The sequence below is a fragment of the Podarcis filfolensis genome, assembly GCF_964270895.1.
Source record: "Podarcis filfolensis genome assembly, chromosome: 13".
NCBI lineage: Eukaryota > Metazoa > Chordata > Lepidosauria > Squamata > Lacertidae > Podarcis > Podarcis filfolensis.
Genome location: NC_139615.1, coordinates 24031304 through 24055516, shown reverse-complemented (window position 1 = coordinate 24055516; position 24213 = coordinate 24031304). Strand labels below are relative to the sequence as shown.

The following is a 24213-nucleotide window of genomic DNA, read 5'->3' as shown; positions in this document are numbered from 1 at the left end:
TCCTCTTCCTACTTGACTGAGGTTTAAGTAGAGCATTCCCTCACAACTCCACTACTCCTATACTAAAATTCAGCTTTCCAGTTCTGTATACTTTAAAGTCAATAACCTTTATCTTTCAATCTAACTCCAGCTCAAAGACTGCCTTCTCTGTCTGTAAATACTCATTCAGAGTGGTTTTCACACAACTCAAGAGGTACTACTGTCGACCAACCCAATGCCAGGAACTAATTTTGGGCAGCACTTATTCTATGATATCCCTCCACTAGTAAAAATGGTATGAATAGAGACCTCCAAATATGAAGTTGCTGGCCATTCTTGCTGATCATTGTCTCCTAAATCCATATGATTTGGGCTACCCTTAAATTTCATTCTGCTCCTCATACTTCATGATAGTGAAATTATTCTATGGGACAGCCTTTTTTGTCTACATTAGGCCCCAATCCAGCTGCACTCCAGAGAGTGACAAAATTATTTATTTTATGAAAACTGTAGTGACTCCTTCTTTAAACCCCATAATATATACCCTAAGAAAAAAGCAGGGAAGGGAGCATTTGAGAATCAGATATAAAATTCTTCTCTGCACATGATCCAATCAACTGAACATTTGGCAACAAAGAAATCACAGTAAAATAGGATGCCCCTATTCTCATCAGAAAAAAATGTTGATAGGTATGAAATCATGACTGTTGATTAAGGGACTAACTATACTGTTAAGCACTAACTCATAACAAAGTTATCACAAAAAGCCTTTCTGATTTTATGAAGTTAAAAGAAAAAAGGTTTTATATTTGTAATTTCATTGAAATTAAGATATTTGAAAACTATTTTTAATAAATATTAATTATACATTTAATCATAGGCATGCGTCTGATCATCAAAAGAGGAGCGGTAAACTGTTTCTGGATGGCAGAAGTTTACATGAAGGCTGAATGTTTCATATAATATTCCTGGTGTAGAAAGACAGATAGCTGGGAGAACACCTCATTGTCTATTGCAGAGGTTAATTGGTTTTATCACCTATATAAACCCACCACTAGGGATGAAAGAGAAATTTTATCCATGTACCAGATAATCACAAACTGACTGAATTACTTTCTGGAACAATACAAAAACTGTAACATAGCCATGCTTGAAGTTTGTTCCTCAATTTCATGATGACTTGTTGAAGCACAGTAAGGTGTATAAAAGATCTACATAAAATGCAGATATTAGTGAAAACAACATACAAACATGTATTGTATACCAGAAAATAGTTTTACAAAATGTTGCATAATAGGAAATACTCATATTAAAATGCTGGTGAATTTTCATGAATAGTTAAAAAATGCATACTGATGGGAAAAATGCATACAGTTTGAGGGGGGGGGATGAGAAACTTTGAGGAACTGAAATTATCAGATTTGCCAACCCTACCAACACCACCCCCTCTGTCATCTGAAAGACCACCTGCAAATACAAGTAGTGCAGTCTAGATACTTCCTAATATTCTCTTTGTGATTACTAGGCTATTGTTTCTTGTGCATCCCTTCAGTATTCTATTGCTGATTTTACAGCTTTACTTTGGATGATTTTGTTGTCTTGCCTGCAATACAGATGAGAAAATATTAAAGAGCTCGGTATGCTTGCACAGCTCTTTGCCATTTCATGTTTTGATTTATTTAAATATAAGCACATATCAGATTGTTCTAAATAATACCAAGACTATATCTGGAAGGGGGCGAAAAGGATTGTTACTTCTTTTTGCTTATTGCAGGAGTCGGCAACACTTTTCAGCCCAAGGCCACTTTCCCTTTTAGATAGCCTTCTGGAGACTGTAGGCCTGTAGGCCTATTCACATGTTTCTCTCCACATATAAGGCTAATTCATGGACCTTGGTTGGACCACACTACCTGGCTTATTCCTTGATTTTGAACTGGAGAGTCAATTGCATACAATGCTACATGTCAGCAGCTGTTCATACATAGGTCAAACTTAGATTCACAAAATGTTTAGGGGTATGCATAACCTTGCATCCCCCCAGAAAAAAAGGACTGGCACTCTCTACAATTTTGTGCCATGCCATTTCCCCACAGCAGCCATTTTTGTGTTACATCACACTCCCCCCGCCCCCCATGGCAACTATGTTATGCTTGGCACTTTCTCCAAATTAAAAGTGCTGTCTGGTTTAAAAAGATTGTAAATCCCTGATATAAAGGCAAAAAGCAAGCTATGCTTTGGCCTCAGTACTGTCTTGAATTGTTCCTTTCCTCAGCTCTCTCTAGTGCTACTTTGACACCTCTACCTGAAGTTCCTTAGTTTCTCCATATAGTTAAAGGAAATCTTGTGCAACTTTCCTTAGATCTTGAATGCTCAGATGGATGAAGAGTCCTGTGAAACTCAGAAATGTGCACAGCACACTGAAAACAATGGATGGTATCAGGAGTGCCATCTATGTGGGGCCATGGGAGCCGAGGCCCCATGAAAATTTTCAAGGAGGGGTCGGGTCCCCTCATTATTCCACAGCCCACACAGTGGAATGAAGCCTGATGGGGCCCATCACACCCTCAGAAAGGACAGACAGGGCCTGCTGCGGCTGTGATGGGTTCTGTCGGGCCCTCCCACTGCAGCAACAGACTTTGGGAAGACCTGACAGAGCCCATCACAGCCACAGCAGGCCCGGTTGAGCCTTTCTGAGGGCACGACGGGCCCCATCGGGCCTCCTTCCGCCATGCGATATCATGTGTGAGGCGCACATGAAATCAAACACATGCAGTGGGCACCCACAATGTTGGGTGGAACCGGCCGCACCTGTATGGCATTCAAACTGTTGGTTGTTTTACCAACTTCATTCATTTTATTCTAATCAATCCAACATGGTTTACAAATGCTGAAAGCCCCCCCCCCCCCGACTATTTTCCTGCACATTTTTTTTTTCAGATGGGTGAATTTTTAATTGTATGGCTAAACTGTCTTAAATGCCTTAAAATGTTGGGATTTATGTAAGCCATTTGTAATTTCTCACATCTCTAGAGGTAACTTCTTTTCACGCACTTATTTCATCATTCATATTTACTGTGTAAATATTTTGCAACTTCTCTAGACCCCAATGATTAATTAGTGGAACATTCCCAAAAGCTTTTCTAAAGAATTTAGTTACATCAAGGATGGGAAGATATAAATTAACATGTATTTGTTTGCAGCATCGCAGTGTGCTGCTTCAAAGGAAGAAAGAGTGGTTATTTCTTGTGTAAAGTAAGAATAAGGTTGGTTTGTTACATCTCAATGACAGCAGTTTTGTCTAATTTGTGGGTTAAGAAGATCTGGACACTCTTCCTTAATTTGTAGTAAAATGAAAAGAGTTAAGAGAATCAACTTGTGCATATCTGTGTGCTTCCTATTGCATACTTCTGACTAAGCATAAATAATTTATAGTATTTTTTGTGTGCTTATCAGCAGCTCTTCTGGATTATTTTTATTTGAGGTGGTATTCAATCACATACAGGAAAAATCAAGTTGCACAATTATAGTTGATTGGGAGGTATGGACAACAAACTGATCCAAGGTGAGTGCCTGTCCAAATCTGAGCCCCATGTAATAACTGTGCTAGGGGTTTAGCTTTAAACTGAGGAAATGGTGTGAGTGGAATGGCTTAGTCCTCATCCCCCAATACTACAACTCCTGTCTAAGGCGACACTCCTCTCCATCACTGCTTTTGGAGTGGTGGTGGTGTGAGACATAGGAAGATTAATTTAGGATTAGGGTTAGTGATCTTGTGCAACATTTGGAGTTTGGCTCTCAGTTTGCAGTACAGTTGGTTCCTTTTTAATAATAATAATAATAAATAATAATAAATAATAATTAATAATTAATATTAATAATAATAATAATAATAATAATAATAATAATAATAATAATAATAATAATTTATATTATTTCATGTAAAACTACAGATGCTTCGGAGATACAAAAGCAAACAATGGTTTGCCCATTTCACATCATATGATCCACAACTTAAGAAAGAAAATATTGCTAAAAATAATGATATGAATAATAAGATCAAGATTCCATGGATGTGCAACAAAGCAGTCAATAACAAGTCCTGGAACACAATTATATCCATATGCAGTCATATTTTGCAGGAACCTGCCAGCTAGAAGTTTGTCTTTTTATACAATGGCCACCATTTACCTTTACCTTTACCCCTTTAAACTCATAAAGAATGGATGAGGTTTTTTCCAGATAATGAAAAAAATTAAACCTTGTTAAAGCAAGTATCAAGGGGAAAGGCCAAGCACACAGGCTTGCCCTTGCGATTGAGGGGGCAGGCTCCATGCAATGTGCTCACATCACACGCACACACCACACAGCTTGCACACATGGCATGAGCATGTCACTGTGGGATATTCAGGGGGCATGGCCCCCTTATTAATTTTTTTTGGGGGGAGACCCAAGGTCCCTCGGTTCCCACTAGCTGGCGCTCCTGGAAAAGGCTGAGTTAGGCCTCCGTCTCTGTGTAATGGCTAGTTGAGTGATGGCAAACAAATACATTATATGGTGTTTACACATAAGGTCTGGATTGAGAGGAAATGCTAAGCCATTAAAGAGATTAATTTACCATAGTGCTGCAGCAAGCAAAACAATAACAGAGGAACAAAGTGTTTGCAATTTCCTCCTTGGAATCCTCCACACTTGCCCATTTCTGAAATCTTCCATCGCAAGTGTCTTCTCAAAGTTAAGTCAAATGATATTACGCAGACCGTGGCAAAAAAATTCTCAGAGGTAATAAGAAAAAGAAATCAACATGCTCTGGATAAAACATAGTAACTGTCTTGGTATCTTTTCTTTGTATCTCTCCTGCATTTTGCTTCTGAATTTTTTTTGTGGGTCTTTGGACTGTAATAAAACAATGTATTTGAGTAACTATACTATACTTATTTGATCTAATTAATGCCCAGTATCAATCTATTCCTCTTCCATATAGGATATCCATTCTATGGAAGACATAGGAGAGAACCAGACCAAACCTAATGAATTCATCCTTGTAGGGTTTTCAGACTTAGCTGAACTGCAAATCTTGCTGTTTTTCATTTTTCTGGCAACATACATGATCACCTTAGTTGGGAACCTGCTCATAATTCTGCTTGTAAAACTCAACCCTTCTCTTCAGACGCCAATGTATTTCTTCCTGGTGAACCTATCATTCTTAGAAATGTGTTACACCACAAGTGTGGTGCCCCAGATGCTGATACATTTGTTAACAGAGCATAAAAGCATTTCTAAAGCTGGATGTGCAGCCCAGATGTATGTCTTCACCATCTTGGGGCTGACAGAATGCTGCCTTCTGGCAGCCATGGCATATGATCGCTATGTTGCCATATCTCATCCTTTGCATTACACAGTCATCATGAACCACCAAGTATGTACACAGCTGGCAGCCGCATCATGGATTATTGGCATTTCAGTGGAAGTTGCTCAAACAACATGGATCTTCAGCTTACCATTTTGTGGTTCTAAACGCATTCAGCACTTTTTCTGCGATATCCCACCACTGGTGAAAATGGCATGCACAGACACCACTAAAAATGAAATTGTTGTCATGACAGTGTCTGTCCTTTTCATTATGAGTCCATTCCTGCTGATCATCCTCTCCTATAGCCGTATAATTTCAACCATTCTCAGACTTCCTTCTGCAGAGGGAAGGAGGAAAGCATTTTCCACTTGTTCCTCACACATCACAGTAGTGACATTATTCTATGGGACAGCCCTTTTTGCCTACTTAAGGCCCAAGTCCAGCTACACTCCGGAGAGTGACAAGATGATTTCTCTTATGTACACTGTTGTGACACCTGCTTTAAACCCCATAATATATACCCTAAGAAATAAAGAAGTAAAAGGAGCATTTAAGAAGACAGTTACAAGAATCTTCTCTGCCCAAGACTCAACTAATTGAACATTTGAGTAACTGGGTAGGGAGAGTTGTTTTAAGCCCTAACAGTTTACTCATTGTTCACAGAATGCCATTCTTATTTTTAAAATTTGAAAAAAAGTTTGAAAGTTGTAACATGAAAATAAAATATTTGAAAACTCTTGTTAATAGATATTAAGCCTATATAATACACTCATAGTCTGTGTGTCTGAACAATTGTAGAGGAGTATTAAACTGTTTCTGAATGGCACAATATTACATGAAGGTTGGCTCAAGCCAACTCTCTGACATGCTCATTGTGTATTGTGAAGGGGTTTTTACTTTTTATTTTTGCATGAAAAAAGTTTCATGTATATAAATCCACTACTGGAGGTACAGGAGAAATTTAGTTCAGCTGGCAAATAAGATGTTGAAAAAAAGCAAAGGACTTGGATGGTTGTACTTTAATTGATAATAAAATGTTTGAAAACTTTGGTTAATAAATATTTAAGATATATTTACTCATAGACCTAGTTCTGACAGACAGTATTGTGTCGTGAGCTATTTCTGAATGGCACCTTTTCAGATTGGTATAAGGTTTGATGATCCTTACAAATATTCCTTGAACAAGGGGGGGAGGACACACATTTTTGCTAGGAGTGTACACACTTAACCTTTTCTCAGACATATTCATTGTGGAAGGTTTTTTTGTCTGTTTGTTTGTTTGTTTTTGAAGAAGAAGAAGAAGAACCTGCAATTCGTCATCTGTAGCACCACCACAAGGTAGAAGTGATACAGTCCAGCTAAAGGTTTACTTCTTAATATTCTCTTTGTGAGAACTCGACTACAATTTATGATACCTGCTCACAGTTATCTATACCTGCATGTTACGACTTTGCTTTGGAAAGCTGCATTGTCTTTCCCTGTGATATAGAATGTCTTCCGATAGATTTATTGCTTTATTGATTGGCGCCCAGCCACGCTTCCCCTGCGGGCCTCTGCAGCTTCTGTTTACGCAGTGTGGCTTTGGAAAGGTCGTAAAGCAATTAGCAGAATTACACAGCGTCTGTGTGTCGAAAGGGCAGTAAATAAGTCCAGACGTTTCTTCTATCCTAATATCTCTTTATTGGGAACAAAATAGCGTATTTACAAACTCCAATTTCCATCTGATTCAAGCTGCATTTTCTCTGCGTCCTTCTCTCTCAGCTTGCAGCGACGCAACAAACTGCTTTCGCTTTCTACTCAGCTCACAGCATTCCAAGCTGCTTTCGTCACATCCTGGCGTACTTCCCTTGTACACGCCTCCTCTCAGGCTCGAGGCACAGAAGGTTAACCCTTCACTACACCCAACACCCCCTCTTGTCTCGCGCCTGAGGGGAGAAGCGACCCTTGGTCGTCCCAAACCCAGACCTTCGCAAAACTCCCCATGTCTTTGGAAGGTGAGTGGCTTCGTGAACCCATCAGCTAGGTTCTTCGCAGAGGGACAATACTTCAGCGCAACTAATCCCTCCTGAACAGTCTGGCACACATTCCGAAAGCGAATGTCTAGGTGTTTAGTTCTAGCCTTGAACTGACCTGACTCTGCCAAACGCAGGCATGGTTGATTGTCCTCGAAAACACGTATCGGTTGACAATCCACTTCGCAGAGTTCCTGCACTAAGCAAGCATAGAACTCTACTTCTCTGCACACCTCTGAAAGAGCACTAAACTCAGCCTCAGTGGATGAGAGCGCTATAAGACTTTGCTTCTTGGACCTCCATCCAACTACTGAGTTCCCAAACTTCACCACTAGACCAGACACAGACTTGCGATCCTCAAGATTAGCCCAATCCGAGTCCACAAAACAAGTCAGTTTGACTTCTCCTTGTGCTGGCAACCTAAGACAAAAGTCTTTGGTTCCCTGCAAATACCTCAGAATTCTCTTGATGCCATTCCAGGCTTGCACACTAGGGTTTGAAGCTTCCCTGCTGAGCAGATCGACAGCAAACACTATATCAGGTCTGCTCCACTGGGATAAGTACAACAAACTCCCTAGGGCTGACTGAAACACTTCAGTATTTTCGAACGCAGCGCATTCTACTTGCTGGCTGTCCTTCACAAAACTAGTCTCTATAGGACTTCTCACTCCTGCACAATCACTCATCCTCATTTTCTGAAGCAATTGCTCGATTTTGCCTTTCTGGCTGAGCAAGAAGCTTCCATCCTGTGCACGCTCAACATTGACACCTAGGTAGGTTTTGACAGCACCAAGCTGTTTAAGCTTGAACCATTTACCTAGCTCTTTGGCAAACTTCTCTGCCTGTTTTGGAAAAACTCACATTTTGTACCTGCAAAAGAGACATGATAACCATCAGTGAGTAAATCATGCACACTTAATAAACAGTTAGTTAAACCGGGCACTGCATAAGCTTTGACTTCATGCTTAAGAAAGGGACAGAAGAAAAAGCCTGTCTCAGTTAGTCTTTTTCTGCTTCCATCCGCAATCGCCACAAATTTCTCAGTTTTTACTGTCCTGCAATTTCTCAAAAGACCACTAGATGGCACCAGCGTATTTGTCACTCCTGAGTCGATTATTACAGTGAGAAAGTCTTGTTATTTACATTCCTGGGTCTCCATGGCAACATTCCCCCTCTCACTGCCCCACCCCCGACAGGGGCCTGCGCAGGCGTCCTTCACGTTTGCCATTGATGCTGCCAGGTGGAGAAATGATGCTTTGTCTTTGATGCGTTGTCTCCACGTCTGGTGCCTTTGGAAGCTTTCCCACGCTTCTGCTGCTGAGAAGCGGAGCTTATCTGCCTTCCTGGCAGCTGCTGCATTCCTCTCCGACTGTCCTTGGGCTCCTGTGCTTCCATTGGGCAGTTACGGATAAGATGTGTGTGACTGCCACAGCGAAAACATCTCTTGCTAGAGGCAAAAGCTTTCACAGTATGCTCACTGTGCCCTGCTGCCCCCCCACTTCTTCTAGGGGTACAGCCTGTAGGCTCTCTAGCAGCCCCTTTCCGTCTTATCTCTTCATCAATCAAGCGTCCAGAGATATAATCCAAAGTAAGGTCCTGAATCGGCATAGTCTCCATCGTGAGAACCAGGTTCTCATAGCTCTTGTCCAAAGAGCTCAGCAAAGCATAAGCTTTTAATTCCTCAGGAAAAGGGACGTTGAGCAAACGCAGCTTGCTGAAGACAGACAGCACCTGTGCAATGTGCTCACGTATCGGTTCCCCTGGGGCCAGCCTTTTCTCAAACAAGGCACGCAACACATGCACCTTGGCCCCTGCTGTTGTGCGCTGGTGGATTCTTTGCAACGCAGTCCAAATCTGGTGGCAGGTCCTCAAACCGTCAATGTGAGGCAACTGATTAGCCTCAAGTGCCATGACTATGTGGGACATGGCCTTCTGATCTTTCTTGGCTGCAGCAGCTGCACGCTGTTGATCAGCAGCCCCTGCCCCTTGGGCAGCCACAAAGGGGTCCTGCTGCGTGCACTCCCAAAGCTGCTTCCCTCCCAGCCAAAAGTACATTCTTTTCTGCCAATCATCCCAGTTACTCCCATTGAGTCTTTCAAAGGGGATATTGAAACTCTCAAAGACTTGTCCCTGGGGCTGAGCCATTGCCTCCCTTCCCTTCTGTTGGCCTTTTGCAAGAGCAGCCGATAATACTCACTCCACAGCCAAACCGGGCACTCTGGACGACGTGGCTCCCAGCTCCCTCTCCGTCAGCCTCCTCCGATCTGCCCTCTGCTCTCTTTGAAGCCTTGGCAGTCGATCAAGCTGACGTTCAGTCTTTTAAAGTCTTCCAAAGCCCTTTCTCACACTCTTGGCGTTGACCCATAACCTCTTCCGATAGATTTATTGCTTTATTGATTGGCGCCCAGCCACACTTCCCCTGCGGGCCTCTGCAGCTTCTGTTTACGCAGTGTGGCTTTGGAAAGGTCGTAAAGCAATTAGCAGAATTACACAGCGTCTGTGTGTCGAAAGGGCAGTAAATAAGTCCAGACGTTTCTTCTATCCTAATATCTCTTTATTGGGAACAAAATAGCGTATTTACAAACTCCAATTTCCATCTGATTCAAGCTGCATTTTCTCTGCGTCCTTCTCTCTCAGCTTGCAGCGACGCAACAAACTGCTTTCGCTTTCCACTCAGCTCACAGCATTCCAAGCTGCTTTCGTCACATCCTGGTGTACTTCCCTTGTACGGGCCTCCTCTCAGGCTCAAGGCACAGAAGGTTAACCCTTCACTACACCCAACAGAATGTGTGTGTGTGTGTGTGTGTGTGTGTGTGTGTGTGTACACACACACATACACCATCTTATTATTTTTTTGCTTGTTGTTTGCTGCCATGAGTTCCATTGTGGGAAAGGGGGAATATAAATTTAATGATAAATAAAAGAAATACATTGTTCTGTTTACTAACTCATGGATGTGCAGAATCTTAGATAATGGAAGTGCATTATTGCTTTATAATTAATCATTCTGGCCCCATAGGAGAAACCCAATTTTTATACCCAAAGCAGCAGTTTCAACTTCTCTGGGGACAATGATTCGCTTCAAATAATGATGCCAATGGGGTATCATGTCTGCACACTTTAAAATCCTTTAAGATGAGAATCATTATCTCTCTCTCATTCTCTCTCTCTCTCTCTCCTCTCTCTCTCTCTCTCTCTCACCCACCCACCCACCCACCCACACAGCTTATGGAATTGGACATCCCTAGCTATTTCATAGCTGCATAAAATAGGATAGACTGACCATATCCTTTACCTACAATGATCAGCAGTCCTCCAAAAGTAAGTGCTTGTTTCTTTCTTTTTGACATCAGAAAAGGATCAGTAGACAATGTTCTTGTTAGATGGACTTCAATCCTATTAATGCAACTCAGAACAAAGTCCCGTTACATTCAATGAGGCTTATTCCCATGTAAAGTGAATATAGAATTGCATCTTTAGCTTGCAATCTTTTATGCACTTAGGTCTGAAAACTATGATGATAGTTGTAGTCCAACAACATCTAGAGGGTACTGCTCCATCTATAGCTAAAGCAAAAACAAAAACAACAAGGTCACTCAAATAAATATTTTAAATCAATATCAATCTGCAAACATTATTATCAATTGAATAATCAATTATTATCAATTGGATAATCAATTGGATCACTTTCTTAAGTAAAAACCTGCAGGTTGTCAATTTACGCCAATAGTCTACAAGTTAGCTCCCTTTAAGAATATAGAAATAGTGCAGCTTTAGTGCAGCTTTATATGTAACACTAAAAATATCTATATAGGATAAATTTTTGCTGCATGACATTGAAATGACTGAAATATTCTTGCATTTGTAATATTCAGATTAAACACCATGAGATCAACTTCCTCTGAGAATGAAACATGCATCTTGGAATTCATACTCCTGGGATTTGTAAATATCACACAAGGAAAGACCTTCCTTGCCATCCTGTTCCTCACTATGTATACTGTCTGCTTCTTGGGAAACTCACTCATACTCACCATGACTGTGTTAAATCGGTCTCTACACACCCCCATGTATTTCTTCCTTGGCAACCTCTCTTTCCTTGACATCTGCTACATCTCTGTGACAGTACCAAAAATGCTAGCAGATCTCTGGGCTGAATCCCCAGTCATTTCCTTCATGGGTTGTGCTGCACAGTTGTTTTTCCTTGTTGCCTTGGTGGGCACCGAAGGATTCCTTCTGGCTTCTATGGCTCTGGACCGCTATTTTGCCATATGCCATCCATTGGGCTATACAAAACTCATGAATAAATATATTTGCCTTCAGTTGGCTGCTATATCCTGGACTTGTGGCTTCCTCAATGCTTCTCTCCACACAACACTCACATTTCGTCTGTCTTTCTGCCAATCTAATGGAATTAGTCATTTTTTCTGTGATATTCCACCACTGTTGAGTATTTCATGCTCTGACACGTCAGTCAATGAGGCAACCCTTCTTACAGTGGGTGTGTTTGTAGGCCTTAGCCCTTTCTTCTTCACCCTGGTCTCATACACATTCATCCTTCATGCCATTTTAAGCAGCCGCCAGAAAGGACAGTGCCACAAAGCCATTTCCACCTGTGCTTCCCATCTCACAGTTGTGATTCTGTTCTATGGCTCCAGCATATTTACATATGTCCGTCCTACCTCCAGCTACTCACTTGAAAGGGATCAGCTTGTGGGGGTTTTGTACAGTCTCTTAACACCAACACTCAACCCAATTATTTACAGCCTACGGAACAAGGAAGTGAAGCTGGCAATGAGAAAGTTTCTGCTGAGAATACCTTCCCTTGGAATTTAGATTCTTTAACTGAAACCTCAAGGACCTGAAGATCAGTTGAAGAGATCTGAAGACCCATACTATCACTATAAAGACGTAAGAATATAAGAATAATCTTGTCAGATTGGGCCAGTAGCTCATCTAGTACACTGTTCTCACAGTGGCCAACTAGATGCCTGTGGGAAACCAGGGAGCAGAACATAAGCACAAAAGCACTCTCCCCTTCTGTGGTTTCCAGCAACTAGAATTTGAAGTCTTTGCTGCCTCCAGCTGTGGAGGTGGAGCATAGACATCATGGTTAGTAACCATTGATAACTCTCTCTTTCATGAACTGGTCCAATCCACTTTTAAAGCCATCCAAGTTGGTGGTCAGCAGTGCCTCCTGCAGGAGTGAGTTCCATAGTTTAACACACCTACACTGAAAGATCTGTCCCAATGGACCAAAGTCTGAGAACATGGTATACTTGGGAGGTTGTGGACTCTTCTTCCTTGGAGATTATAAAGCAGAGGTTGGGTTGCCATCTGTCATCAATGGGGGTTGGACTAGATGATCCTTGGGGTACCTTTCAAGTCTACAATTACATGATTCTATGATTCTATGAAAGTCTGAAAAGTAGTGTGCAGTACGATTTGGAAGAGAAAAACAGTGGGCTGAGTTGCAGTGCTGAACCATTCACCATGAAATTCCTCTCCCTGGGCATTTGTTGTGAAATTCTTTTGCAAGCATAGATTATAGGCCTTCTGCAGATGCAATCTCTTCAGGAGGTTGATTTTCCATGATACAGAACCTTTAGGGTGGCAGCACCCACCCTTTGAAACTCTCTCCCATTACATATCAGACAAGAAGCAAGCTCGTTTTCTCCTGCTCTGGCGAGTAGGACTCAAACCAATGGCTTCAAGTTACAAGAAAGGAGATTCTGACTAAACATCAGGAATAGCTTTCTGACAGTAAGAGCTGTTCAGCAGTGGAAGAGTTTACTTCAGGAAGCGGTGCACTCTCTTTCATTGGAGGTTTTTAAGCAGAAGTTGGATGGCCATCTATGAGGCATGCTTTAGTTGAGATTCCTGCATTGCAGGAAATTGGTCTAGATGGCTCTCGGGATCCCTTCCAATTCTACAATTCTGTGATTCTAAGAACCATCTCTACTGCCTTTTTACCATGTGTTGAATACCTGCCTTCCCCAAGAAGGCTTTCAAGTAGAAATTCTATTCCCAGTCAGTATCTCTATTGCATCTGAAATAGTTTATGCATGTGTTTTTATTTTTGATGTTTTGAATGATGTTTTTTATGACATTTTTATTTTTAATGGCTTTGAGATGTTTGAAAATAAACAAGCAACATCCATACTATTAGTTCATGGTTGAAGATGGTCACTAATGATGTCTATTAATATGTGAAATACATAAAGATCTGACTACTATATTTTACATTCCACTTTATTAATACAGGAATGTTTCTAATGGGAGAGAAATATCAAAACTTTCATATATACAGTACCAATGCTACTCTAAATAATACAAAAGCATGAATTAATACTTGCTATGTCAACACTACAGGATTCTCTTCAGTTTATAGTAGCAGAATGCATTCCTGGCCATGTCTCGATGCTTTCCAGGAGCATATCTGAAACCCCTCTAAGGCAAATGGATATTGAATGCCATTAGTGATAGAATGGTAGTCTAAACCACAGAGCCTAGGACTTGCTCATCAGAAGGTCAGCAGTTCGAATCTCCACGACGGGGGTGAGTTCCCATTGCTCAGTCCCAGCTCCTGCCCACCTAACAGTTCGAAAGCACGTCAAAGTGCAAGTAGATCAATAGGTACCGCTCCAATGGGAAGGTAAGTGGTGTTTCCGTGTGCTGCTCTGATTCGCCAGAAGCGGCTTAGTCATGCTGGCCACATGACCCGGAAGCTGTCTGTGGCCAACGCCAGTTCCCTTGGCCAATAAAGTGAGATGAGCGCCTCAACCCCAGAGTTGTTCGCGACTGACTTAACTGTCAGGTGTCCCTTTACCTTTACCTAAGATAGATACTTTGCTGCCACATCCCTGCAACACCAGCTTAGTCTTGGGTTAATATTACACAGAATATGCAAGTGAAAACATATTGACCTAAACTGGGCCACATATATCTCAGTGAACCATATCTCACCAATTCACATAATATACAAAACTGCAGTGGTTTCAATCTCAAGCAGGTTATAGGCAACTCCCCACTGATCTTCCACTGAGCATCTATAGAAAAAGAAGGATCTGTAAAGTTGGAGAGGATCTTTGAATGAGAACCAAGATGGTGTGGGGCAGATGAGTAGGGCTCCTGGGAGCACTAGGAGCCTTGTGTGACAGCATGGTAATAACTGTAATGGGGGATGAGTAGTAGTAATAATTTCCACAGCAGTCTGGATTTCTCAGCAGCAGTTCAGGGCAAGCCTGCATGACTTGTGACTCACCAATCTGAAGTCAGCCCATCAGACACACATTTTGTCTTCAAAGGTGCGGGATGCAAGAATACCCCCAACCCAATACCAGAAAGGCAGCAAAAACTGGAGTTCTAATCACCCAGTAGGTAGTCCCACATATCTAAGATTTTGCATGCCTTTTAGGACTTCCTAGACATTATGTGCTATATGTTCCCTTTAATCTCAAAAAATTAGCCAATAATTTTAAACTGATTTTTTATTTGAAAATTTAACATAGAGAAGGGGAGAGGAAGAGAGAAAGAAGAAAGAAGAAAGCAAGAAAGAAGAACTACAAGAACGACTACTACTACCAGCTCACATTAGGAATACAGTAACTATGAACATACACAGATTATTCATATAAATTAACTATCAGAAAGTGCCCAGTGTTGCCTGGGAATTCTAAACAGAGGAGGAAAAGCAAACAAACAAACTCAAGATTTCTAAATAGATAGTGTACTTCGTTATTTTTAAGGATGTGCACAGTCTTAGATTGTCCAACCAGAGGGAGATTTTGGAGCAACTTTCAGTTAACTTCTATTAATTATTAAATCACATTAAAGCCAAGCTTCTGTTTCTAAAATGTTTGTCTTCCAGGGCAGAATTTCCTAAGCATCATTTTTTTTAAAGCTTTCTTAACATCTTCATTTCTCAAGCTGTAGATGATTGGGTTGAGCATGGGGGTCACCACACTGTAGATAAATGAGACCACCTTGTTAACTTCCATTGAGTTCTGGCCTGTGGGGTTGACATATATGAAGATAACGGTTCCATAGTAGAGTGAAACTACAGTCAAGTGGGCAGTGCAGGTGGAAAAGGCCTTCTGCCGTCCTTTTGCTGAGGACATCCTTAGGAGGGTTGCCAGGATGCAGACATAAGAAAGCATGGTCAACAGAAAAGTTCCTAATACTATGATAGCTGAACTGATGAAGATGATGGTTCTACTGATGTACGTGTTAGTACATGACAGGCTGAGCAGTGGAGGGACATCACAGAAGAAATGGTCAATGATGTTGCCGCAGAAGTGCAATCTGCCAACTAAGATGGTAGATGGGCAAGGATTTAGGAATCCAGTCACCCAGGAAGCTAAAGCTAAGTAGATACACATTCTACTGCACATCAGTGTTGAGTATCTCAGTGGGTTGCATATGGCAAGATAACGGTCATAAGCCATAACAGCAAGTAGGAAGCACTCTGTGGAACCCAGAAAGAAGAAGAAATATGACTGCACAAGGCATGCTGTTAGAGAGATAGCCTTAGATCTTCCTAAGGATATTGCCAGAAGTTTAGGGAGAGTGACTGAGGTGTAACCAATCTCCAGGATAGCAAGATTGCTCAGGAAGAAGTACATCGGTGTGTGGAGACTCGATTCTGTCTTTAGTGTGATAAGCAGGATGATGTTTCCCCAAAGTGTAAGGAGATATATGAGAAGGAATGTGATGAAATATATAACTTGTAACTTCTTAGTACCTGTGAAACCAGCAATGATGAATGTTGTTACTCCTGTGTAATTTAACTGCTCCAAGACTGTGTCATCTTCCATCTAGAAAACAAATGTGAATAAGCAGTCATGGTGATAGTGAGCTATAAATGTTTGCACTGCATTCTCACATTTTAATGATATGGTCAATGTTAGTCAAGTGAAATGCTGAGGTGAACTTGGAGGTTTGGTTGAAACATCTGAGAAATTAGGAGATTAGCAAATCAAAACTTTAATAAATTAATTGACACTCCTCCACCACCAGTGAAGGGTTCATTCTCTAAATGTAGATCCAATATTTGATTGTGCTATCTGAAAGTCTGGTTCGACACAGACCTGCTGTCTGGGTTTAAGCCAAACTGAGCAGTTTCAATGTGAACTGGTCTGCATTTGTGATTATATAACTAAACAGAGTCACATAAGTACTACTCCCATAACTCACTTATCATTGTTGCTGTACTTTATAGACCCATCTTAAAAATGTAGGTATATGTAACTGCATCTCTGTCTTTTTTTTATAGTCAGTATGCTCTGTGCATGGTTCTGTTATGGTTTATATGTTTATGTGTTACTTTGTGCATATGTTTATGTGTTACTTTGTGCATATGTTTATGTGTTACTTTGTGCATATGTTTATGATAAATCATTAAACATTTTTTTAAAAAATTGGTAATCTCAGAAGGTAATAATTTCTCACTAATACAATACAGTGGTACCTCGGGTTACAGACACTTCAGGTTAAAGAAGCTTCAGGTTACAAACTCCGCTAACCCAGCAATAGTACCTAGGGTTGAGAACTTTGCTTCAGGATGAGAACAGAAATCGTGCGACAGCGGTGTGGCGGCGCAGCGGTAGCAGGAGGCCCCATTAGCTAAAGTGGTACCTCAGGTTAAGAACGGACCTCTGGAACGAATTAAGTTCTTAACCCGAGGTACCACTATATTAGCCATATCTTATTTCTGCTTTATATGAAATATTTCAAGTGGCACAATAAGAAATAAATGTTGACAATGATATCAGACAGTGATGAGATCCTTTGAGGTATTGTTAACACCTGGAAGTAAGGTGTTTTCCCCAAGACTGTGCCATGGCAAAAACAAAAGGAAGCTTCATTTGCTTTCATTTCCTTGTGTTATTTTTATTGAAAAATAGAATCTACAAGCAAGTTAGCCTGGAACTGATTCATTGAAAACTGCAACTGTTATATTTTTCCTCCCTGATATTTGGTACAATGTAACTTAATCTGCCTTTGCACATGAAAGTTTAGGCTTATTTCTTTTCTCTGTGTGCTCAAGATGTGTCAGCAGGACTTTCTCTCTGTGTGTTCTCCTCCTCCTCCTCCTCCTTTTAAAATAACATCTCTCCTTAAACCATGTTGATTAACAATATCCCTAGCAGCAAAATCACCTTAGCCTTTTTCTTTTTACTGTGTGGTAGGATGTCATCTGTTGTATGACATCTTGACTTTAACATAGGTTCAGTTAAAGAGTATTGACACTAGCTGAGTAATCCCCAAACAACCTTGATCATCCGCAACCCATCTTCTTTCTCCTTTGAAAGTCCCAGATTCAGTCTCCAATAGTCAGCATGCACAATGCTGAGCTAGCTGGACCAATGGTCTGACATAGCATGTTTCAAGAGAGTGCGCTAAATAACTCACTCCATTTCAAAAAGGAAACCCAGACAGATGGGTGGGGTATTATTATTATTAATAATAAACCCAATAAAAACAATATTTATGATAGCATTAGGCAAAAGCATAATGTTGACCATTTATGAATATTCAGTTTATAGAAGGTAGGTGCAATCCAGGAGGGTTATGTCTCCAAAACTGTCTAGATCTCCAGGTTCAAATTTCAGGTCTGAGAGAAAGAAGACTAGTCAATATCATCCAGCCTTCTACCTGTAACGAGACAGAGATACAGCCACTTGGATACTCTGTGAACATTACAGTCATACCTTGGGTTACGAATGCTGTGGACTGCGCATTTTCGGGTTGCAGACCGCACCGAACCGCACCGAACCCAGAAGTACCAGAATGGGTTACATCTGGGTTTCAGTGCTCGTGCATTCAGAAGCGCAAAATGACGTCACGTGCATGCACAGACGCAGCGCTGCAAGTTGTGAACGCTGCGGGTTGCGAACGTGCCTCCTGCACAGATCACATTTGCAACCCGAGGTATGACTGTAATCAAAAAAGATTCAATGTAGGCAGTACTGGCTCTAGGATCTGGGGACATGTTAGGTAGAGGTATCTCAGTGAAGACCATTTACCTGAAAAAGGTGAGCCATGCAAGGTAGGAATTTTCACTGTTGCTGGCCCTCTTAGATGAAATGTGAAATGTCACCATTGCAGTGGTGTTGGGGTGATTCACCCTTTGGCACTGTTGAGGCCCTGACAAATTCCAGATCTTTCTGCTGTCTGCAGCCAGACCTGAAAGGAGGCAAGATGCTATACATAACAGGGGTCACTTTTGTAGCACTGGTATTAGATAGTTTTGGATGGCAAATACCACTGGACCACTGTAGATGAAAAACAGAACATACCTTTTTGGACTAGTTTGCTTAGGAACCCAAAAACCAAATATAACAGCAATAGTCTTCTTATTTCACTGTCTCTTCTATACTTCTTGACCAGGGGTCAGCAAACCTTTTCAGCAGGTGGCCTCAGACCTTGTAGGGGGCCGGGCTATATTTTGAAGAAAAAAATGAATTCCTATGCCCCACAAATAACCCAGAGATGCATTTTAAATAAAAGGACATTTTCTACTCATGTAAAAACACGCTGATTCCCAGACCATCCAGGACCAGATTTAGAAGGCGATTGGGCCAGATCCAGCCCCCGGGACTCATGCCAACCCATGTTCTTGACCTTCTTGCTGAAGCTGGGCTTTGCAGGAGTAGAAGATAAAATTCACTAGGAACTGATAAAAGAATGTATTCAATGATTCTAAAAATATAGTTTAAAAAGTCTGGGGGGGGGGGAGAAATGATTTGAAAATAGACCTAGTAAATTAATACGAAGTGAGCCCAAGATTCTCTGCACTTTATTCAGTCTGATGTGGTGATTTCTTGAAGTTTACAAAAATATCATGGTGTTTAGTGTGCATGTATGTCTCCTGAGAGCCAATCAATTTAAGAGTTTGGGGAATGGAAAAAGAAGGTAAATGAGCCAATGTGGAGTAGTGGCTGAGGGCCAAAACTAGACTTAACAATGTCTACTCCATTTACAGAGGAACAATCCTTTGCACAAGAAGATGGTGTAATGCAAGCCAGTGTAAGCTGATTAGGTGTAAAGTAACAAAGGTGTAAAGTTCTGCCGGTTGGGCTACTGTTGCTCCACTGAGCTTGGCAAATGGAAAAACAAGGCTTTGAAATAGTGTTCTATGCCAGGTTGCCATGTCATCTGACTTAGCTGAATGGGTTTAGGATCTACTGTAGTCAAATTCGCCCTTCTCTGGTCTCACCCCCATAATGCCACTTCTGGGGACTTACAAAGGGTTAATAGGTAGACCAATAGAAAAGCCCAGAGGCAGAGTGTACCTGTTTTTAAAAGGCTTATCCAGAGGTTTAGACAGTTGGGAAAAAGCAGTTGGGAAGCAGTTGGAAGACAGTTGGAAATAGAGAGACAGTTAGTGCAGTTGGTTCTTGTGTGTGGGGAGGTAGAGGAGTTAGAGTGAATTAGAGACAGGAGAAAATAAGAGTAAGAGGGTAAAGGGTAACAGTGTTTCGAATGCATTTAAAGTTTATTTGTGTTTCCAATAAACTACAATCTTTGTTGTTAACTTGAGAACCCGACTGAGACTAAGTGTTTTACTGGGGAGAACCTGGGTTGGTGGCAGAGGATTAGTGGTATACGGGTCAATAGTCCGTGGAAAGACCGGGGGCTCCGTACGAACGCCACAGTGGGGCTCTAAGCTATAGCTTGTTTAGCTTATACGTAAATCCGGCACTGCTTGGGACTTAAAACCAGCTGAGCCCCGCTGAGCTGGGAATCGCCCCCCTGAGGTAGAGATCCATTGCATCCGAAGCTGCACATCCTGGCAGATCTTACCATAGGCTTGACTCCTGTTTCTTTATTGAAGAATCTCTGCTGCCTTGCAGGATATCTTTGGGAGAAGAAAAGGCTAAGGAATAAACCCTACATAAATCTGGATTGGAGTCCCTAAAATGCTTGGATGGTGCCTTGTACGCCTCCTTCTGGCAACTCCTGCAGCCAAGCTGGTGCTAAATATATCGTTGTGCTTTCCTTTGGACCACATTAGTGAGGCTGAGGGGAGTGTCTTATCATATGGGCAGCCCAAGACGGCTCAGGCTTGTGCCCTTTGGTACTGTTACCACAACAATTTCACTTCACCCTTGGAAGCACAGTTGATTGTCTCTTGAGACAGATGGATGCCAACAACTGTCACATCTAATTTAGTCCTGAGAGTTCTGACAAGAACTATGTCTGATTCCACCTTACTTGCATTGAACAAATTGGGTTCATCATTGACCACTCCATTTGCCTCTTTTCCAACCTCCAAAGCTGTCTCCTATACTTTGATTAGATGGCAGCTGACTAGAAGACAATACTCCATGGTCTGCTGCTTTTCATGGGTTATATCAATGACCCCGAACAGTTGAGATAGAAGATCCTCAGGATGAAGAAGCCTGGAAGCTGTGTCCAAATCCTTCTCATGGTCTCATATGAAGTCTTTGAACTAGTTAATTCAGGCTTGCCAACTCTGGAAATAAATTAAAAAATGGCAGTGTTTCAGTTGGGGTGAGTCTTCTGGATTAAGGGTTGGAAGCTGAGATCAGGTCTATAATGGAGCATGTTGGGACACTGCCAGGGAGTCCAAGGCATCATGCAGCCTTCCACGTCATCAGACGATCTCCCGGTCTTCCGTTGGAACAGTATCAGTAAATTAGCGACACGAGCCTCAGACACATTCCAAGACTCATGCACAACCTTTTCAGCAGACTCCACAATGGAAGGTTCAAACAGAAGAGCATATTTACAGCTTTATTCAATGTTGATCAGAACAAAGGAAAAACATGACTGCTTGCATCCATGTCGAGGAAAATAGCCGGAACAAAAGCTATCTACAAAACAGAGACTCCCAGTGAGCAGGAAGTACACAGGCATGTGACACACAACAGCCTGTTCCCTTTTTAAGGAGGAACGGAAATATCCTAACAGAGCAAGCAGGCAGAATCCAGTGGTGGTTTGTAGGGAAAGACGTTGTTGTTGTTGGCAACATCCATCTGTCCCGAGAGACAATAGTGTATGCCTCTAGGGAAGTCATAGCTCTAAAAAACAAAGGGGGGTATGTACTGCTTAAGAAAAAGGAAATACCTGGGGAGGAGAGATAGAATGACCATACCCAGGGATGGCCCATCCCATTTTGCCACCTGGGGCAAAACAGGAAGGGGCCACCTCCTACCTTCTCCCCGAAGTCTCACTTACCAGAGTCACAGTGATCACTTCCAGCAAGTGACTCAGCCGGCAATCTTACCTAAATGGTTTAGGACCTAGGTACCTAAAAGTGTGTGCCTCTCCCTACATATTCCTGCCTAGGCCCTTGCGTCATCTGAGGATATTTTGGTGGTGCTATCATTGCATATTAGAAGATTTGTTTGCTTGTGCTGGTGGACTGGATCTCTTTAGCACTACTTTAAATTTTTCCCAGAATCTGTATTAAAAATAATGTACATTTTGTATACCAAAACAAAAAGATCCTAATAAAATTTAATCAGTGGGAGGTTTAAAATCAACTGATTTGTCATCTAGATTTTGCACTCCTGCTGGAAATAAAGAGTTCCTGAATTTCTTAGTGGTGTTGTTATATCTGAGGAGATCTCTGGAGATTGAACATGGAACCTTCTGCCTGAAAAGCAGTTCATATACCACTGGTCAGGAATAGCACACATTGTTATTTTTCCTAAACAAGACTCTCATACTTCAGAACAATAATGGAGTACCTGTGTTCTCTCGAGGTTGCAGGATTCCAGGTCCCAGCATCCATGAACTATGGTCAGTGAATGTGGTCCTATGAAATGGGGAATGACCACAAATAGTAGAGGTCCTGTTCTACCTCCTTTCAGAGGGTCAGGTACCACCAATTGTGGAAAGGATCCTGAAGAGTTTTTATTCCTTTATTTAGATTTATAAATATGCCTTTCATCACATGGAGATGAGATCATTTCAAGAGAATGCCAACATAAACATCAAAACAAGTTAACACTAATTATATCAACCAATTACCAGTGTTTTGTGTGGTTTTGTTTTTTGTTTAAAAAACACTTTTTTAAAACATTAAAAATGCACAATAACAGTTTCAAATATAACAGGTAACATTCAAATGCCTACTGGCAACATTGCCTATCCTCCTCTGAAAGCCAGAAGTAAACGGAGCATATTTAAGCACCATCAGAAATCAGTGCCAGATGCATTTTCATGGAGTGGACATTCCAGAAAGGAATACACAACCACAAAAAAGGCCCCTTCTTGCACCACTGCATCATACAATGGAATTACAAGAAGGTCTCTCCTGACAGTTTTAAAGTATTTCTTTGTGATATTGTCCTTTATATCATTGAATTTTATTTTTACTTGTAAGCCACCTTTAGAACAATTTGTATTGTTAAAAGTGAAGTATAAAGCAGTTATGAATAAATGAATGAATGGTATTTGAAGGCTTTGATGCTGCAGTTTCCAACTTCAGTTCAAGTTGTTTCATAGTTAATTGCCCATTGGGGACCAACATCTGTCCAACACACTTTGCATTACTCAATTAGTTTTTCTGGGAGGAATTCAGATGTTCTTAAATGTCTTCTGTGTTGAAACAAATTTTCTTTCTGCAGCAGGGTTGCACACCTGTGAAGGTAAGAAGTGGTGGGAGGAATGAGATGGGATTTAACTGAGAGAACTTTATTCTTCTTACTTTTTTAAAATAGTTGCTGCTTTCTAGTTCGAACTAGAATAATATCTGAAAAGCTTTTATTACTGTGCATTTTACACACATACACAGTATGTTCTCAAACTGTAGTGGGTTGTTCCAGCAGTAAGCAGTCAAAAAGCATTCTGTGGACACTGAACATGCTTAGTCTTCACTGGGCAGTTTTACACAAACACACACAGACACCCCTCCTTCCGATTCCTTCCGATAGATAGATAGATAGATAGATAGATAGATAGATATAGATAGATAGATGTGTCCAGCCTTCCATGATGTCTTGGCAATGAAGAAGCCCCATGGATATGTTTGCCCACATTTGTGCCTCCTGCCCCACCCCCCACTCACCCAAAAAATGCTGAAAAAAGAAGGTTGTTGTTTTTTAAGTGGTTCTTGTAGATGAGTGAGTGAGTGAGTGAGTGAGTGAGTGAGTGAGATGGATAGACAGAGACAAAGAGTTTGGAAAACACACAGCACTACTGTGGCCCATACAATATACTGCACCAGTATTTTAAAACACTGTTGCCATCAAAATCAGGCACCTACAATTTTGATATTTAACTGTGTCCTGAAAATGTTTTTGTTTCACCAAACATTTTTAGAGACTTGATTGTATTTGTTATTAGTAACTCAGATCTGATTTTTTTTGCTGTTTTGTTTAAATTATTTTATTCTATTCTTGGAGTAAACCAGAACAATATTTTACCTATTAGTTGGAGGCTTATAAATACTGTTATAAAGGTAACAATCTAACCTCAGTCCTAATGTTCATATTGTAAATTATCTCATGCTTGCCATATCACTTACATTTCAGGCTTTTTTCCAAGTGGTATGTATATGCTCCAAGGGATATCCACTTATTTTTACCTGGTCAACATTTTTTTTTTTAACAGCACAACAAATCCTCCAAGCCTTGCAATGTTATGTATTGAGGAAAATACTAAAGTTGTGGCAGTGCTTTTTCTCAGTTAGAGAGTGCCAGAGTGCAGTTCTGGCACCTCCCAGGTACTGGTGCAACTTCAGGCCGGTGCTCTTCCCTCCCACTTTGTGCTGTTATGTACTTCTGAGAAGCCCAAAACAAACATTTCAACTCAAAACAGAAGTTGGCCAGTGTGTGCATGTCTACGCTTCTTCTTCTTTTAGATCTATGACTCTACCTAGCTCTTAGCCACTCCTAG

The 24213-nt window shown here is 41.2% G+C and overlaps 3 protein-coding genes across 5 annotated transcripts; 2 read left to right on the top strand and 1 right to left on the bottom strand.

The window, feature by feature from the left end:
- Positions 1-3942: 3942 nt before the first annotated feature.
- LOC310746655 (olfactory receptor 10A4-like) lies at positions 3943-6435 on the top strand. The gene has a single exon (XM_083580635.1). The coding sequence runs from the start codon at positions 4973-4975 to the stop codon at positions 5927-5929; it is 957 nt and encodes a 318-aa protein (XP_083436761.1). The 5' UTR covers positions 3943-4972; the 3' UTR covers positions 5930-6435.
- A 4700-nt stretch (positions 6436-11135) lies between these two features.
- LOC310746664 (olfactory receptor 5V1-like) lies at positions 11136-12505 on the top strand. The gene has a single exon (XM_083580645.1). It carries the CDS (start codon positions 11227-11229, stop codon positions 12175-12177), a length of 951 nt encoding a protein of 316 aa, XP_083436771.1. The 5' UTR covers positions 11136-11226; the 3' UTR covers positions 12178-12505.
- Positions 12506-14791: 2286 nt separating this feature from the next.
- On the bottom strand, positions 14792-20906 carry LOC310746643 (olfactory receptor 5AR1-like). 3 transcript variants are annotated; one of them, XM_083580623.1, is made up of 3 exons: positions 19638-20906; positions 18369-18528; positions 14792-16157 (listed from the first exon to the last, which is right to left on the bottom strand). In XM_083580623.1, the coding sequence occupies exons 2-3, from the start codon at positions 18384-18386 to the stop codon at positions 15192-15194; spliced, it is 984 nt and encodes a 327-aa protein (XP_083436749.1). In that variant the 5' UTR covers positions 18387-18528; positions 19638-20906; the 3' UTR covers positions 14792-15191. The 3 variants fall into 3 exon arrangements, with proteins under 3 accessions (XP_083436749.1, XP_083436750.1, XP_083436751.1); XM_083580624.1 differs by lacking the exon at positions 18369-18528 and having other exon boundaries at positions 20149-20906; XM_083580625.1 differs by lacking the exons at positions 18369-18528; positions 19638-20906 and adding an exon at positions 18642-18754.
- Between the last annotated feature and the right edge of the window lie 3307 nt (positions 20907-24213).